This window comes from Simochromis diagramma, unplaced genomic scaffold (assembly GCF_900408965.1).
Source record: "Simochromis diagramma unplaced genomic scaffold, fSimDia1.1 OVJJ01000343.1, whole genome shotgun sequence".
NCBI classification, from domain to species: domain Eukaryota; kingdom Metazoa; phylum Chordata; class Actinopteri; order Cichliformes; family Cichlidae; genus Simochromis; species Simochromis diagramma.
The window spans coordinates 14,463,383-14,479,895 of NW_024386831.1; the positions used below are offsets into that span (position 1 = coordinate 14,463,383).

The 16,513-nt window shown below is 38.1% G+C and overlaps 1 protein-coding gene across 3 annotated transcripts in view; it reads left to right on the forward strand.

The window, feature by feature from the left end:
* Positions 1 to 16,513, forward strand: part of LOC120731194 (obg-like ATPase 1) — a 47,401-nt gene that overhangs the window by 6,433 nt on the left and 24,455 nt on the right. For 2 of the 3 annotated variants that reach the window (XM_040028089.1, XM_040028091.1), the window contains exons 3-4: positions 869 to 1,012; positions 3,053 to 3,180. In XM_040028089.1, the coding sequence (XP_039884023.1) occupies positions 869 to 1,012; positions 3,053 to 3,180 (272 nt within the window). The remainder of the gene's footprint in view (positions 1 to 868; positions 1,013 to 3,052; positions 3,181 to 16,513) is intronic. The other variant, XM_040028090.1, reaches the window with a different exon arrangement.

Here is a 16,513-nt window from a genome sequence, read left to right on the forward strand (position 1 = left end):
TATAACACATTTGTTTGAGTTACTGCACTTTAAACGTAAGTGTTAGTCTTTCACTAAAAAGATTAATTGATTTTATAGCTACAAATCTTGACTTCCTAGTTTCCATAACCCACCAGCTGAAAAAACACCCAAACCCTGGCTGCAAACTACTAATCTTCTTTTTGTTTTTTGTTTTACTTACTGTCACATCGCCCTCAGATTTGCACTGCAGCAAGTGTGTGCATTGCTGTGCTGTTCTCTATATTAAGCATTAAAGTCTACACCTGAGAGATGTTTTAGTGTTACTTTTCTTTTTTACCCAAGGTGACCCGGGAAAAGCTTCAAGTATGTTAGAAAATCAATCTAGCTTTATATAAGGAATTAATACATGCACTTTGGCAGTCTCAAGCAATTTCATGCCTATAGGACTTAACAAACAATAATTTCAATGTGAAGCATTGAGTGAGAGGATAAAGATGGAAAGTCCTGGATTATAGGTAACTGCCATGCCATCATTACTCTTAGACACTCACCATTGTCTGTAGATTTTGAAGTACACTCGAGCTGCTTGTGCCATAGAAAATAAATCTCTCTGTGATCACAACATGAGGCTGCATTTTGTGAGTCCTGTTCAACAGCCAGTCGAATCCATTTACAGCAGATCTATTATGGGATTATCTAACCTTGTAATTGACGCAGGATTTTATATTCAAGAGCTCAAATATTCAGCCTGTTAGCACAACCTTTTCTGCCTCGTGTGCAGATTAAAAAACAACAACTTCATTTTGCATAAATAACTGACATGTTTTAGGATCATGCTATTGAACCGCCAGACCCTACACAGCAGCACTTTTAGATGCCTCGACCTCACTGCTGTTTTTATTTTCAGTAAGTCAACCTTTTTCAACGTGCTGACAAAGAGTCAGGCTGCGGCTGAAAATTTCCCCTTCTGCACCATTGACCCAAATGAAAGCAGAGTGCCCATTCCAGATGAACGCTATGATTTCCTCTGCCAATTCCATAAACCTGCCAGGTATGAGGTCTCATCGTTCCCGTATTATTCACACTTCAGATCTGTAGTCTCTGACAGTCTCCTTGCTATAGGTATGAGAAAACGTATACCAATGTTGTTGACATGTAGCTGTGAGCTTTTAGATTGCTTCTCTGCTTCTTTCAAAGAAGAGCCAAAGCATCTTTCATCACCTGGTTATCATACATACTCATGGAAACTGCTTAAGCAGGTTCAATTCAGATTTCCTGCGCTATGTTGTATATTAGATATACCGTAGCCATATGCATAGATGACACTTTTTATTACTAATTATCCCTCTAACCACACAATTAAACCTCCCCACCTCTCACAAGGTCACGCAAATTATATTTTGCATGTTTCTTATTTAAAGAATATAATTTAAAAACAACCATAAGCATTTTGAATTGATTCTGAAAATTATTACCTGTGCATCTAAAAGCCTCATATATGTTATTCTTAAGTGCCATAGACCTGCAGTGTTGTTCAGATTATAACAAACACATCAGTGAGCCATTCTGCTGTCATAACCTTCCAATCAACCAAATACCATTTATTAATTATGTCTTATATTTGGTCTTGTCTTAGTACTACTTTAAGTGTCTATTGGCAGTGAACATTGGACTACAATACCTTTAATAAGCTGTCATTAATACGCGTGTGTGATCCTTAAAATGAATCTGTTGTCACTTTTATATTAATGTCATTTACAGTACTGTGCAAAGGTCTTGGGCCACCCCTCATTACTTTATCTTTTGTTATAAAAATGAGAAATAGGTGCAAATGCAGCATATAAGATTAAAAAAAAGAGTTTATATTACTCTAATGAGCTTGAAAGTCAATATTTGGTATGGCCAGCTTTATTCTTCTACACAGCTTTCTTGTAATTTCTTTAAGTACTGTTCCAGGCTTCTTGAAGGACATTCAAATCTCCTCTTTGGATGTTTGCTGTGTTTTGTTGTGTTTTCACACACTGCTTCATTAATGTTGAGGTCCATGGTCTGGGGAGGCCAATCTATGACGGTGTGTTTTTCTATCATGGCAGAGCCTCCACCGTGTTTGGTACTGCTGGATATGTACCTCAACAATTTCTCCCTTTCTTATAAGTGGCTTCTTGATAGCCTTCCCTCTGAAGCCATTTCTGATGAGGCTTCTTTGGACAGTAGATAGATTAACTAAAGGGTATAGGGTAAATATGGTATAGGTTAACTATATTTCCCCACTAATATCTCTTTACCCACCACCTTATTAGTACAGAAAATAATATTTTATGCATGTAAAACTTTGTTCTCCTTGGAATCATTTTTAGAAATTGGAACAAATTGGAAGTTTTCGAGTAACAAAATGACTAAAGATTCCATTTAAAACTGGTTATTTGCTAAGTTGTCTGTTATGAATGAGCACAACACTGCTTCCTCCCTTGAGTCAGATGCTTTTTTATGTTTGAATGAATAATAGTGTCAGGTGGCTTTATAAGCAAAAAAAAAATCATTCCTCTGAAAAGGGTCAGATATATAGTCTGGACTGAAAATGAGTGAAAAGCAGCCAAAAACCTTTAGAAAGTGAAGAACTATGACTCGAGTCAACTGTAACAAAAAATAGAAGAAAGTCTGGCTCGTTTGAGGCAACACATGAAAAATCAGGGGTAGCTCAAGACTTTAGCACAGCACTGTAAAAAAATTAATAAAGTAAAATCTAGAAAAATTGTTTACTCTTACTCTGAAATGTGGGTAGATCCTGCTTTTTAGTGACTTGCGACTTGAATAACATTGTCATTGTAACATTATTATAATCTGATACTTTGTCTGCCTCGTACTACACCATCAGCTTTCAAATTTCACAGCACTTTATATTATATTGTAGTAGAAAACAGCAACACATCAACCAGGACATCCCCCCCTCCTGTGATCCATTAACCTGAGTGTACTTCATATTGAATTGTATTGGACTGAAGCACAAAAATATGTTGTTTCCATTTTCATCTGAATTATCTGACTGTTTCCTTTTTTTTCTTTATTTATTTTATTGCTTCTTTGGTTGCAGCAAAATCCCAGCTTTTCTTAATGTTGTTGACATTGCTGGTCTGGTGAAAGGTGCTCATGCTGGCCAAGGCCTGGGAAATGCCTTCCTGTCCCACATCAACGCCTGTGATGGCATCTTCCACATGACACGTGAGTATATATGTGCATATACATATAAATATATTTGGGATTTCGTCATTAGGAAATCATAAAATACTTAATATATAATATTTCATAGTAGTGCTAAAACAGTTGCACGGGCAACATTTGATAATACCAGGACTCCAAAACCAGACATCTGAAAGCAGCAGTTTTAGTGGAGTTTTGCTAGCGGGGCATCTTGTGTGGTCGGTGCCAAGATGAACATACCAGTCAAAATTAATGAAGTCAGGCCAAACCTCACATTCCTACTGGGAGGCTCGCTCAATGAGAATCACAGTAGTGGGGAGTGCCTGGTTTCGACTTCACACAATCAGTAGCATATTCTGAGGGCTGGAAACATCACAGGACTGTTGAGAAGGAGCGCTCCTTATTATTGTAACATGATCCCTAATGCCACTTTTGATTAGGTTTGGTTACAGAAGAGGTAAGTAAGTTATTAATAAATAAAATCTATGAAATTTTGTCCTTTCTTTGTTTGTTTAAAGAAAACCCAGTAAATCTATTCTAATCTATTGTCACCTATATCTAATGTTACTAATGATGTTGTTTATTTGCTATGATTCTAAACGCTGCCTGCTGCTACTGTGAAAGTGCAAATGTAATTATCTCATCAAATTATTCCCAGTCTGGCCCTCAGCGAGACAGCCTTCAAACCACTTTCTAAGTCTTCCCCTGCCTCCAGTTCTTCTGTGTCTCTGACATGGTCTTTGTCTTAGACAATTAAAGTGTTACACGCTAGAATAATTCAAATTACAGCAACTGAAATGAATGCAGAGGCCCCATTTAAAAATAGCTGAATTTGTTTGCTGATTGTATGCTGTTATTGACTTTCCCACTGTGTGAAAGGAGCTCTGATTAAAGTCGGCTGTGACAGGCACAGCGCAGACGGACAGAAAGGGTTAAGATTAAGGCCATTTTTCTATATTGTTCCTAGTTGTCTCTGTGTATCACTGGCAAACATATTAGTTCTGTTTCAGTGCAGTTTTCAAACAGCATTGCTGCATGGTGACTCTGTAGTATGTGAGACGTGGAGCTAGCAGACCACCTGCTGTAACTTAGTAATGATTTACAGAATGGATGAGACGTGTCAGGTGAGGTTAACTTTTGTCAGCTCAGTTTTTATGGACTTTTTCTGGAATCACAGGCATATAATCCTTTTTTTTTTTTTTGCTCTTACAATAAATCTGTTGGTCTGCTACTGATGAACTCACCCTTTGGTTTCCTATATATATATATATATATATATATATATATATAGATAGATAGATAGATAGATAGATAGATAGATAGATAGATACCACAACTTGCTGATTTGGGGCTGAATTTCTTTGAACTAACTGCAGTTTGTTCAGTACAGTGAATATTAAAACATTACTAACTCCCAAAATGAAAGTATCACATGTACAAGGTATTGAAAAGAAAAGATACAGACAGCACTGAAAGAGATACTGACAGAGATGACAGTAATCAACAGATGATAATGCAATCCAATCATCTGATATCGAGGCACTGAGCACCACAAACAGAACTACAAGAAGCCTGAGTTCAGCTGCAGTGAGTGCTCTGCAGTGCCAACTGAGGCAAAGTGTAGATGAAGCAGTGGATGTTTTGGAGCCAATGCTGCAGGAGCTAAAAGATGTGGAAGGCTAAAATGGCCTGTGTATATTATAGCTACTACAGTTTCCCAATATAGCCGAGGGCTAGATTGTTGAACGCTTTCCTTGGTGAAAACATAAACTGGCAGCAGAACTGAGGATGCAGCTAATGCTTACGGTGCAAGCTGCTGTGTGTTCATGAGCATGCTAAGTGGCCACAGGCAAATAAGCTAAAATAGGACTGTTTCATTTTTAATAAACAATATGGCATATCCTGATAAAACTGTAGTTCTTAGCAAATGTTACACAAACAAGTTTAAATAGTGCTTTTATTGGAGATTGCTTTCATGTCCGTTCAGGAGTCATTTATTTATTCATGTAGTGTTTAGCAGAGCTAAAGTGGTGTCACTCAATGCATAGCTGTGACTCATAGGTTAAATTAGACACTCTGCTATCTACACTCACTGACCGCTTTGTTCAAATGCTCGTTAATGGCAATATCTAATCATCCAATGACATGTCAGCAGTGTAATGCATTTAGGCATGTAGACATGTTCAAGATGACCTGCTGAAGTTCAAACTGAGCATCAGAATGGGAAAGAAAGCTGATTTAAGTGAATTTGGTTGTGGCATGGTTGTTGTACATAGTGTCTGAGCATAGGGAGAAGAATCACAGCTTACAGTAATTTCTAATGTGAGCTTCAGTAGATTTTCTTAGTTTACATGCTGTGATCAGATGACCTGCTGCTCTTTGTGGATTTACACAACTGAGTTCAACAAGATGTCAGCAGCTTCACGAGCTATCCTGGCTGATTTCCATCTCATACACGGACACTGACACTATATATTTTTTATACTATCTTTATACTAGACAGTGCAAAGTTGGTATAAAGTTGGAATTCAGTGAATTAATCTAAGTAACATCATTTTAAATGCAGATTATTCTCTGCTACACTCTATGTAACCTAACTCTGACCATGAACATCACAGCCACTGTGTGCCAGTCCAACACTATACTAACACAAAGTTAGTATAGTGTGGTTTGTTTTGCAGAATAAAAGACATCACACACAGATCCAATATGTGATAAAATTATGAGATTACATGTAAGCTTTAAATTTGCAGTTTATTAAGCATCACTGAGCAGTCCTTACCTTTTAATCTCTTCTTCCTTTCCTGTCTTTTCTTACATCTTTCTTTATCTCTGAGTGAAGTTATCTCACATTCTTTGCTTTGGAGACCTGACAGGACATTGGGTAAAAAATAAACACAGAAGCAACATGGGATTTTTTCTCCAATGTCCCTTGTGGGTTTCCATACTTTTCACTTCCTGTGAAATATAGCAGTTGGACCTTTAGCTATCAACACACTGTGCAACAAACTGCACACAAACAGTTTGTGTGTTTGCTGATGTTTTTTGAGCTGATAGAAACATTGAACATTTGAAATTACCTCCCACTTAAAAAAGTCACTCCCTTCATGCTTCCTCCTTCCTGTATTAGTGATTAAGCCTGGTGGTGGTTTTATAGTATATGGGATATTTGGGCTACTCAGTATCAACTGAGCATTGCTTAAATGTCACAGCCTACCTGAGTATTCCTGTCGATTATGTCCATCTTGTTATGACCACAGAGTACCCATTCACTGATCGCTGCCTCCAGCAGGATAGCGTGCCATGTCACAAAGCTCAGATCATTTCAAACTGGTTTCTTGAACATGAAAAGAAATTCACTGCAGTCAGATGACCTCCACAGACACCAGATCTCAATCCAATAAAGACCCTTTTAAGCACTTTGAGGTCAGGGAGAGTAGAAAAGCGCTATATAGGAATGAGTCCATTTACCTTTGGGATGTGGTAGAACAGGAGCCTCTCATTACGTATGTGCAACCAACAAATCTGCAAAACTGTGTGATGCTGTCATGACAACATGGACTAAAATCTGTTTCCAGCACCTTAATATATATATATATATATATATATATATATATATATATATATATATATATATATATACACACACACACACACACAGTGGGGCAAAAAAGTATTTAGTCAGCCACCGATTGTGCAAGTTCCCCTTAAAATGATGACAGAGGTCAGTAATTTGCACCAGAGGTACACTTCAACTGTGAGAGACAGAATGTGAAAAAAAAATCCATGAATCCACATGGTAGGATTTGTAAAGAATTTATTCGTAAATTAGGGTGGAAAATAAGTATTTGGTCACCTCAAACAAGGAAAATCTCTGGCTCTCACAGACCTGTAACGTCTTCTGTAAGAAGCTTTTCTGTCCCCCACTCGTTACCTGTATGAATGGCACCTGTTTGAACTCATCATCTGTATAAAAGACACCTGTCCACAGCCTCAAACAGTCAGACTCCAAACTCTGCCATGGCCAAGACCAAAGAGCTTTCGAAGGACACCAGGAAAAGTATTTTAGACCTGCACCAGACTGGGAAGAGTGAATCTACAATAGGCAAGCAGCTTGGTGTGAAAAAATCAACTGTGGGAGCAATCATCAGAAAATGGAAGACATACAAGACCACTGATAATCTCCCTCGATCTGGGGCTCCACGCAAGATCTCATCCCGTGGGGTCAAAATGATCATGAGAACGGTGAGCAAAGATCCCAGAACCACACGGGGGGACCTGGTGAATGACCTGCAGAGAGCTGGGACCAAAGTAACAAAGGTCACCATCAGTAACACACTACAACGGCAGGGAATCAAATCCCGCAGTGCCAGACGTGTTCCGCTGCTGAAGCCAGTGCATGTCCAGGCCCGTCTGAAGTTTGCCAGAGAGCACATGGATGATACAGCAGAGGATTGGGAGAATGTCATGTGGTCAGATGAAACCAAAGTAGAACTTTTTGGTATAAACTCAACTCGTCGTGTTTGGAGGAAGACGAATACTGAGTTGCATCCCAAGAACACCATACCTACTGTGAAGCATGGGGGTGGAAACATCATGCTATGGGGCTGTTTTTCTGCCAAGGGGACAGGACGACTGATCCGTGTTAAGGACAGAATGAATGGGGCCATGTATCGTGAGATTTTGAGCCAAAACCTCCTTCCATCAGTGAGAACTTTGAAGATGAAACGAGGCTGGGTCTTCCAACATGACAATGATCCAAAACACACCGCCCGGGCAACAAAGGAGTGGCTCCGTAAGAAGCATTTGAAAGTCCTGGAGTGGCCTAGCCAGTGTCCAGACCTCAACCCCATAGAAAATCTGTGGCGGGAGTTGAAAGTCCGTGTTGCTCGGCGACAGCCCCAAAACATCACTGCTCTCGAGAAGATCTGCATGGAGGAATGGGCCAAAATACCAGCTACTGTGTGTGCAAACCTGGTAAAGACCTATAGTAAACGTTTGACCTCTGTTATTGCCAACAAAGGTTATGTTACAAAGTATTGAGTTGTGTTTTTGTTATTGACCAAATACTTATTTTCCACCCTGATTTACGAATAAATTCTTTACAAATCCTACCATGTGGATTCATGGATTTTTTTTTTTCACATTCTGTCTCTCACAGTTGAAGTGTACCTCTGGTGCAAATTACTGACCTCTGTCATCATTTTAGGTGGGGGAACTTGCACAATCGGTGGCTGACTAAATACTTTTTTGCCCCACTGTATATATACATATATATGACCTGGATGAGTGTGAACCTACACAAAGATATATCACTTTAAAAACAACAACAATAAAAACATATATTTTGCATCTTATTTTAAACAGCATGACCAGATTGTTGTCATTTTTGTGAGCTGTATATTAGTAATACTTTCATGGGTTATATGTGGTTAAAATGACCCAAAGTTGGGTCAAATGTAAAAACTAGATCCACACGCAAAACCAACTCTTTTGTTTCTAGTCGCACAAAGAAGACAAACATTCCTGACAATCGGAAATAGAAATCGAAAGCTTCTCTGTGTGTGTCTGTGTGTGTGTGTCTTCAACTATCTGTTCTGGCATACCATTGTTTCCCACTCTTGTGAAGTCCCTGGAAACAATGTGGTTTGTTTCACAAGTTAACCATTAAACATACCCGCTTTTGTTTTGTAATTATATCTATCTGGTGTTAAGCAGACTGCAATGCTGAAGCCACTGCTTTTATATAGCTTGATTATATGGTTGTGGGGAATCACACTTTTTTGTGCCTGGAGTGGTATGTTTTGGGGCTTTTTGGAATTAGCACAAGAGTTTATATAGACACTATAGAGAGAGATTAATCAAGAAAAAAGGTCAGTGCAGTTTAATGATCGGCCTGAACCTAATGCAACTTTAAATATCAGAACAATTTTCTGTCTGGTCTTATTTTGCCGTATTTCCTTGTCTGTTAAGGGCTATAACTGTAACTTTTTCCAGGCTGTAGTAAAAACGTATTTTCCTTTGATTTTGGGTCTGCACATTATGAATATTTTTCTTCCCCTAATACCTTTGAAAAGGCTGTTTAAACAGAGGATTTGCTTTCAACAATGCCTTCCAAAATCTATTAGAGCACACGGTGATATCCTGAAAGCCGATTCTGCTGAATGCACGCCGTTTCCTGGTCTCCCAACAAAATACTTTGCAGTCTAACTGTTCCCAGCCCTTTTGCACTGACTGGAAAGTGTTTGGATCGTTACTGTCTGTGACAAGACACAGACATGTTCTACTTCATCTACTCCTCTGTTCCCCGCTATAACTCTGCCAGCCCACCTGGCCTTATTCCCAGATGTTTGGTTTCCAGCAATTAGATGTTTGAATGCTCACACAGTGCCCCACATCACTGCAGGAAACCTCTAGTTCACTTCTAATGAAGACTTATTTATGGTTGCACGGCACTCGGGAAGAATCTAGCCTAAAGATACCGGGTGCATTTAATCTTCAGGGACTTTCTTTGGTTGTGAGCAGCAGACTGGAAAGTAGCTGTTATTTTTGGCAACTTTTCTTTTACTGTGATAGCGATGCTTTCAGCACCTGAATTCCTGGTTAAGTTGAGGTTTTCCTACTGCCTGAAGGTTCAGTTTAAACATTTAGAAAAATAAAGTCGATCAATCAAATGAGATCTTAGTTATGATAGCAGTGTAGATGTTACATAGCTGTGGCCTTTGTGGAGCTGATGTTGTCTATTAATTTGTAAGTTATCGTTTGATGCCATGCTAGTAGTAATTAGTTAGCATCTGCGTTGTGTTGTTGGCAAATCAAAACATACAATAACATCAGCGTGTATATTGGGAAGTTGTGAAGAACAATTTTAGCAGTTCTATTCATAGCTGTTTTTTTTTTTTTTTTGTGGTGTTACAAAACTAAAAATGTATTCATTAAAAAATAAACATGAATGTTTTGAAAAACATCTTCAAAGTATTGAAGAAAACTGGATAGCTCACAAAACATATGATAAAGAAAACCTTTTTTTTCTATGGGTTTCCACAGGCATTTGGGTTTTTGACCTTAAAACATGAACATGAACATTACTGCACTTCTCCAGTTAAGACTGCCAGCCATTTATAAGTCAGCACATATAAATGGGTTACAAAAAATATCATATGACACTTCTTGACTTTCCAGATGCTACTGGAAAAAGGAAATTCTAAGGTTTGTGATGGTTAGAAAAATCTCGTTTACTGTTCAGTTTCCTCCTTAACATTTGCTAAGGAGGAAATTGAACAGTAAGAAATGTTAAAGAGGAAAACTTACATTACAGACCAGTGTGCATCATGTAACGAATGAAGAAATTGCAGTTTGGCCATTATGCTAAAGGAACAGCACTTCCTGGCTCTGATCTATCCTCTTCTGGTTGTTTTTCAAGCTCAAAGTTAGAACCAAAGTTAGGACTCCCCGGCCAAGAAATAATCCAGCACTAATATCCCTGAATTTCATGTTTTTGATTGGATTAAAAACACAAGATACCATGTTTTCATTCATAGGATTTAGTTGAGCAGGTAAAGTAGATTTTGGTTCCGTTTGGCAGAGCCAGGAAATGGCTTTTCCTTGCTAACAGTCTGTATGCTATGCTGCTTTATATTTACACAGTTGGTGCTGTTTGAGACATGTACAGATCTTTGCATCTACTGCAACCTTTACTAGAAAAGTCTGTACACATTGCAAACTAGATGCACAGTAAATGCACTGCGAATCAGAGCTTAGTTAGAGACCAATAACCGATGAACTTCTTTAATTCTGAGGATAAGTCATGTACTTAGTTTGAAGTCTTAGACACCTGGAAAACATAATTTATACTGCTGTTGTATAATCTGCAACTCACCGAGTGCAATATTACAAAGGCACTGGGTGGACTCCAAACTAGCTTGCATGAATGTAATAATTTTGTTAAGTCTATTAAAAATGTAATATACATGATGTAAGACTAAATTCCTTAATTTCTTTTGTTTTTTAGACTTTGAAGGTGCAGGTCAAATCATCATTTATTGGGCTATAATGTAAGGTGTAAGTATATTCATATATAGCTGATATTGTAAGTTTGAATTTTAAGCAGGAGCAGGTTGGATTATTCCAACCTATTGTAAGTGAAGGTAAAAGGTAAAGACAAATGAAGGGCAAGTTAGTTAAAAGAATCAGGAATTCATCAAAAACTTTGGGAGAGCTTTTATCTATTTCAGTTGTGGGTGGTGGAAGTTCTGGGATTCAAATCAAAATACCTTAAAAGTGACAAGATCTACAAAAAGTTGATGATTTAAAGACATTCTTTGCCTTCACGGACTTCCACATGAGTCACCCTTATCTGATGAATACATGAAGGCAGGCGATGGCAGGTTAGTTAGTGAGACGTTTGTGTTTGTTTATTGCATCGTTCATACGTCATCCCACACTTTGCTTAATGCTCGCAGTGAAAAAATCAAACCGATTGTTTAGCTACAGGCGCTACAAGCAAACTGGATCAGCTATTCAGACAGAGATGATTTATGGCTGACTTGTCTCCCCACAGACGCCAGTAATGGCTGTTCTCCAAGAATTCAGCCCTATCACTCACCAGCTCACAAATTCTTAAACTTGGCTAACGTCCAATAGACGTCACCTGGCCCAGCGTGCTCACCGTGTATGAAGTTGTCAGCCGCTCAGTTGCAAAATCTTCTGTTGAACTAAATTAACTTTCAAAAGCTTTGGTTGTTTTTCTAAAAGCAATTTTAATTTTGTTAGCAGCCTTTTGTTAATAAAATAATGAAAAACACAGTGAAAACATGTACACATCGTGCAACATTACAGCACAAATACATAAACAAATGTCCTCATTAATGTGTTACATGTGGTCTCTTGTCCAAAAAATAACTAAAAGTACACAAACTAGGGTATGTAATTGAGTTTATTTAGCTAATAGTAAACATATGCAGTAAAACTATTTTGTTTTTAGAGTAATATCTTTTATTTTCTTTCATGTCAAGGTGTATTTTTCCCCCCTTATCGGAACAAGTAAAGCAACAATTTGTGAGTCAGCTTTAATATTGAAAGCATTTGTGAATTAATACTTCCAGATTTGCCTTTCCCATGGAAAATAAAAAAATAACCATATAAATTCATTATGAAACATCGAGTCCTGATTAACAATTAAACAGCAGGGGGCTGTAGCTTTTAGCAAACATTACAAAAACATAAGCATACGGCATTTTGGTGGGAATTTTTTAAAATTTATAGCAGTAGCATCATGAACATTTGGAACTCTGTTAACAGTGTGTGGGCCAACGTAGGCGAATGCAGAGGAAGTAATAAAAAGATACAAAGATAAACATTAAAAGAAAATACATATTTTTGTCTTTTTTAGTGATTTTCCCCCTTTTTCCTATAAGCTATGCTAAACAGTAAAATGAGCGTAATGAGTCCAGTCATGTTCTCACTAGCTTAGAAAATGCCAAATCATCAATGGCGCGTAATATAAACAGACTAAGAGAATCTCAGTGTGCTAACACTCAATATTGAAAAGCATTAAACTGGATAATATTCTTTATTGGAAATCATTGCACAGGCTCGAGAATGCTTGTGAAAATTACCATAAGTGAGCATAAGCTCCAGTGCAAGTGGAATTGGCAAACTGTCCTGTTGTCTGATAAATCACTTTTATATAAAATCAATTTTATATAACATTATGAAAAACAAAAAACAGGCAAACAAAACAAAACAAATTAACAAAAAAAACATTTTAAGGACAAATCATTGTAAAACTTAGGGGACGTCTACAAAGGAACCATTGTTTTGTAGCTGAAAGTTGGTTGCTGAGGAAAATTTCAACCTCCAGTTGCCTAGGCAACCTTGTATTTACAGTCTTGTCAAATGTTGATCCACGGTATCCTTCACTATCACTGTCACTTTATTGGTTTCCCTCAGAGTTGACAAAAGTCTAACCGGGGACCTGTCCATAAGTTGCCAAAAGTCAGCGACTTTCTGTGTTCTCTGGTCACCACATCGCTGAGAATTTATTCCAGTGTGGAGGCCCCTTCACGCCTGAATTATTTTTCTACAGTAAATTTATGTAGAGCCTATGACACAGCCTGTACAAGTGGTAGAAGCCTTTAACAGCATTTATACCTTTAAGGGCCTCCTTAGATTTCTAGGGAGGTGCACAACAGCTTGAGTTTGGGAGTAATGTTACACAGAAGTATACATTCCCTGTTAGGCATTGTAGATGATAAACAAAGCAATTTAAAGCTGAAAACTACACAGTAAAAGCAAATCAGATGTAATTTTGGCACATTAAAACAAGTTGCGTATAGGATTAAAATCAAAGTCTACACAGTGTTGTATTCAGATTAAATAGTTTACAAGGAGAAAATGATCTACTTTCCTCGCCATTCTTTTGCAATGATTCACCTTGTACAGCCGCCTTGCTGGGTCCTGCCACCTGCCTTTCTTTCTATTCACTGGTAAAAAGTAATAATTGTTCATTTAAACTGGTGATAAAAAAAAAATTCCTGACATGTATGCGAATCTTTGCTTTTCTAAGCTGTTGTTTTAACCAATACTCAAACTTTAAAATCTCCACCATTTAGTTGCCGTGGGATCGTCCTCCTTTTGTGTGTTTTCAGGCTGTGTCGAGGTGCTGTCACAGCATTTAAATGAGCATTTTGCTTCAGCGAGAATGAAGAGTTTTTGTCAGCCTCCACTCATCATGGATGATTAGAGAAAAATGTCTACCCATCTTGACTGGAGATCGCCACAGCTCCAGATAACATGCTCGGTGATTGAAGGTCGCAATATTTTGAATTCTAATGGGCCTGCAAGATGAATTGCCTGAAATAGACTGTAGAATCTTCCTGCTTCCTCCCCATGCCCCCCTTGCCTGTCCGCTATGAAAAGAACCACTGGGAATGGCAAGGCCCGATGATCATAGAATTATTGGATGGTGATTCTAAACCCTTCAAAAGGGAGTTGCTATGGAGATCTCGTTCCAAACTGTGAAATGATTCACCTTTGAAAGGCTGGAGGGCCTGAAAGCTGAACACATCATTGTTCAGGTGGCGGTTGGTTAGGAAATTGCTGGTGTCTGTGCAATCAGCGGCACTATAGTAGTTAGGGATCTAAAAAGGTTTGTTCTCTGAATGATGTGGGACAACAGTGGTCTGCATATGACAGTTCCTTTCAATCAAGGCACTCTCACGCTCAGCGGTTTAACAAAATGAATGAAATGACAGAGGTTAAGCTAATGATAAGTGAATTAATACCGTTGTTTCTGTCTGTAGTCAGTTCGGGAGAACAGACTACCCACAACATTCAGTTTTCAGCTGCACACGGATCAGACATGTCTGAACGACTTTTCCCTACACATATATACTTTTTCACTCTGTGATATGAAACCTGGTGGAAAGATGCACTTTTAAAACTCAGTTTACCATTAGATTTTTCAGCTGTCAGTAGATTACATAGGAACTGGAGGCACTCTGTGAGGTACAGATATTCATACTATTGAGGACTATGATCTATTTTTAGCTGGAATCATGTAGAAAACATGAGTATATCTCTGAAGGGCTACAACCCACTATTTTCAGAAATCAAACTGCTTTTTAGCAGCCAGTGTATTTGCCGTAATTGATATTGGCCGAGAAACAAGGCAGAATCTTCCACAAACTCTGTTACTGAAGCCATGTGCTACAGATATGGCTGTCAGTTTCATGCATCTTAAAAAGAATGTCAAGAAGATATCTCCTGAATGAACATAAATACCCGTATGTGTATTGCCTGTGTTTTTATGTCGGGAAGACATCCATAATGTGCTTTTCCTGACAGACTCATAAAATAGCTTTTACTGCTCTGAATACCAGGAGAATTGCGGCACTGAGTTTGCATGAACATTTTAAGAGCAGCATGAGGAATGCAAGTTCTTCAGATGTGCTCTTACCTATCTTGCATGTGAAAACATGCACAGGAAGTTAGAAGTCAATGAATACTGTAATTTGACTGAATTATGTTGACCACATATCCTCCCAGGTAGCAACATCAGAGGAAGCAGCTCAATCAGTATTGATCTTGACTTGACTCAGATGACTTTCTCGTCTGTGTACCTGGCAGATAAGTATTGGTGTTGTGTTAAACTTGGTATTTGTGAATTTTGTTGATGTGAAGTTTTGAAGAAAAAAAAAGGTTTCTTCTGTTTTTTGGGTTTTTGTTTTTGTTTTTGTCTTCTTAAATACTTTTCATTTATAAATATCACTTTGAGTTCTATCTTCTCAGGCTACACCTGCCTGCAGTGCTGCTGTAATTTTACAGAGCTTAGCCTGATCCCTAATCAAGCCATTGAACACTGCACAACCTCTAGAGACTAATCCTTTTGTTCTGTCAATAAAGGAGCACCTGTTAATGGTCTCTTCATAATGTACACCATTTAAAAAGAAGCAATAAAACTGAACTGCGAGACAAACCTGACTCCTGAAAGTTGGCCTTTCCAACCTCTTCTTTCTTTTTTTGTGTGTTTTTACTGTCTTGCATGTGGTTTTGTGTGGCGCCACAGTTTCATAAGGGCTGTCTTCACTGAGCCCTGCCCCGACCCATTTTTTTAAAGGCTAATTGTGGAGATTGCCCCATCAGATTTCCCTCCTTTCTTTCACTTTGTGCATTTGTTGCCGGGCTCTAAGCCTTGAATGGGAAGGCAGTAGAGTAGATGCAAATGTTAAATTAGGCGAGATTAATTAAAGCAAATTATTTTGGAATATGCGGTAGTCAGCAGAGAGTGGCAGTTGATGACTAAATAGTGAGTGATCAGCTGCTCTCCTTCCTTGAAAGCTTGTTTGAATTTACTTTTTTATTAACATATATAACAATAGTTTAAACATTGTTAATTACTTAAGACATTTAAAAAAAAATGGGCTTACTTTAGGCATATAGGAACATACATGCATTTTAATGCTTTAATTAAAACCTACACCAGCCAAGACTGGATGTATCTTTGTAAACTTCTATGCTCTAATTAATATGTGCAAAATTAAGGAACAGTTTCCCTCTGCAACACAGTGCAAAACTGTACATCATGATTGTTTATAATGTATGTATATTCTTGCAGCTAACAAAATGATTACATTGCATTATATTTTCTGAGTTCATGCAGACACAATAGCAAATTTTCATTCAATCAGTGCTGAACAGGGAGATGGTAAATTGGAGCAGCAAAACAATAATTCCACTGATTAGCCCCTTTCTGTGTGGCGTAAGTGAACTGTTTATACTGTGGAGTACCTCTGCAAGAGGAGAGGAACCAAAACAGCCTGATTAGGCAAAGAGTAATTGAATAAGTTCATTT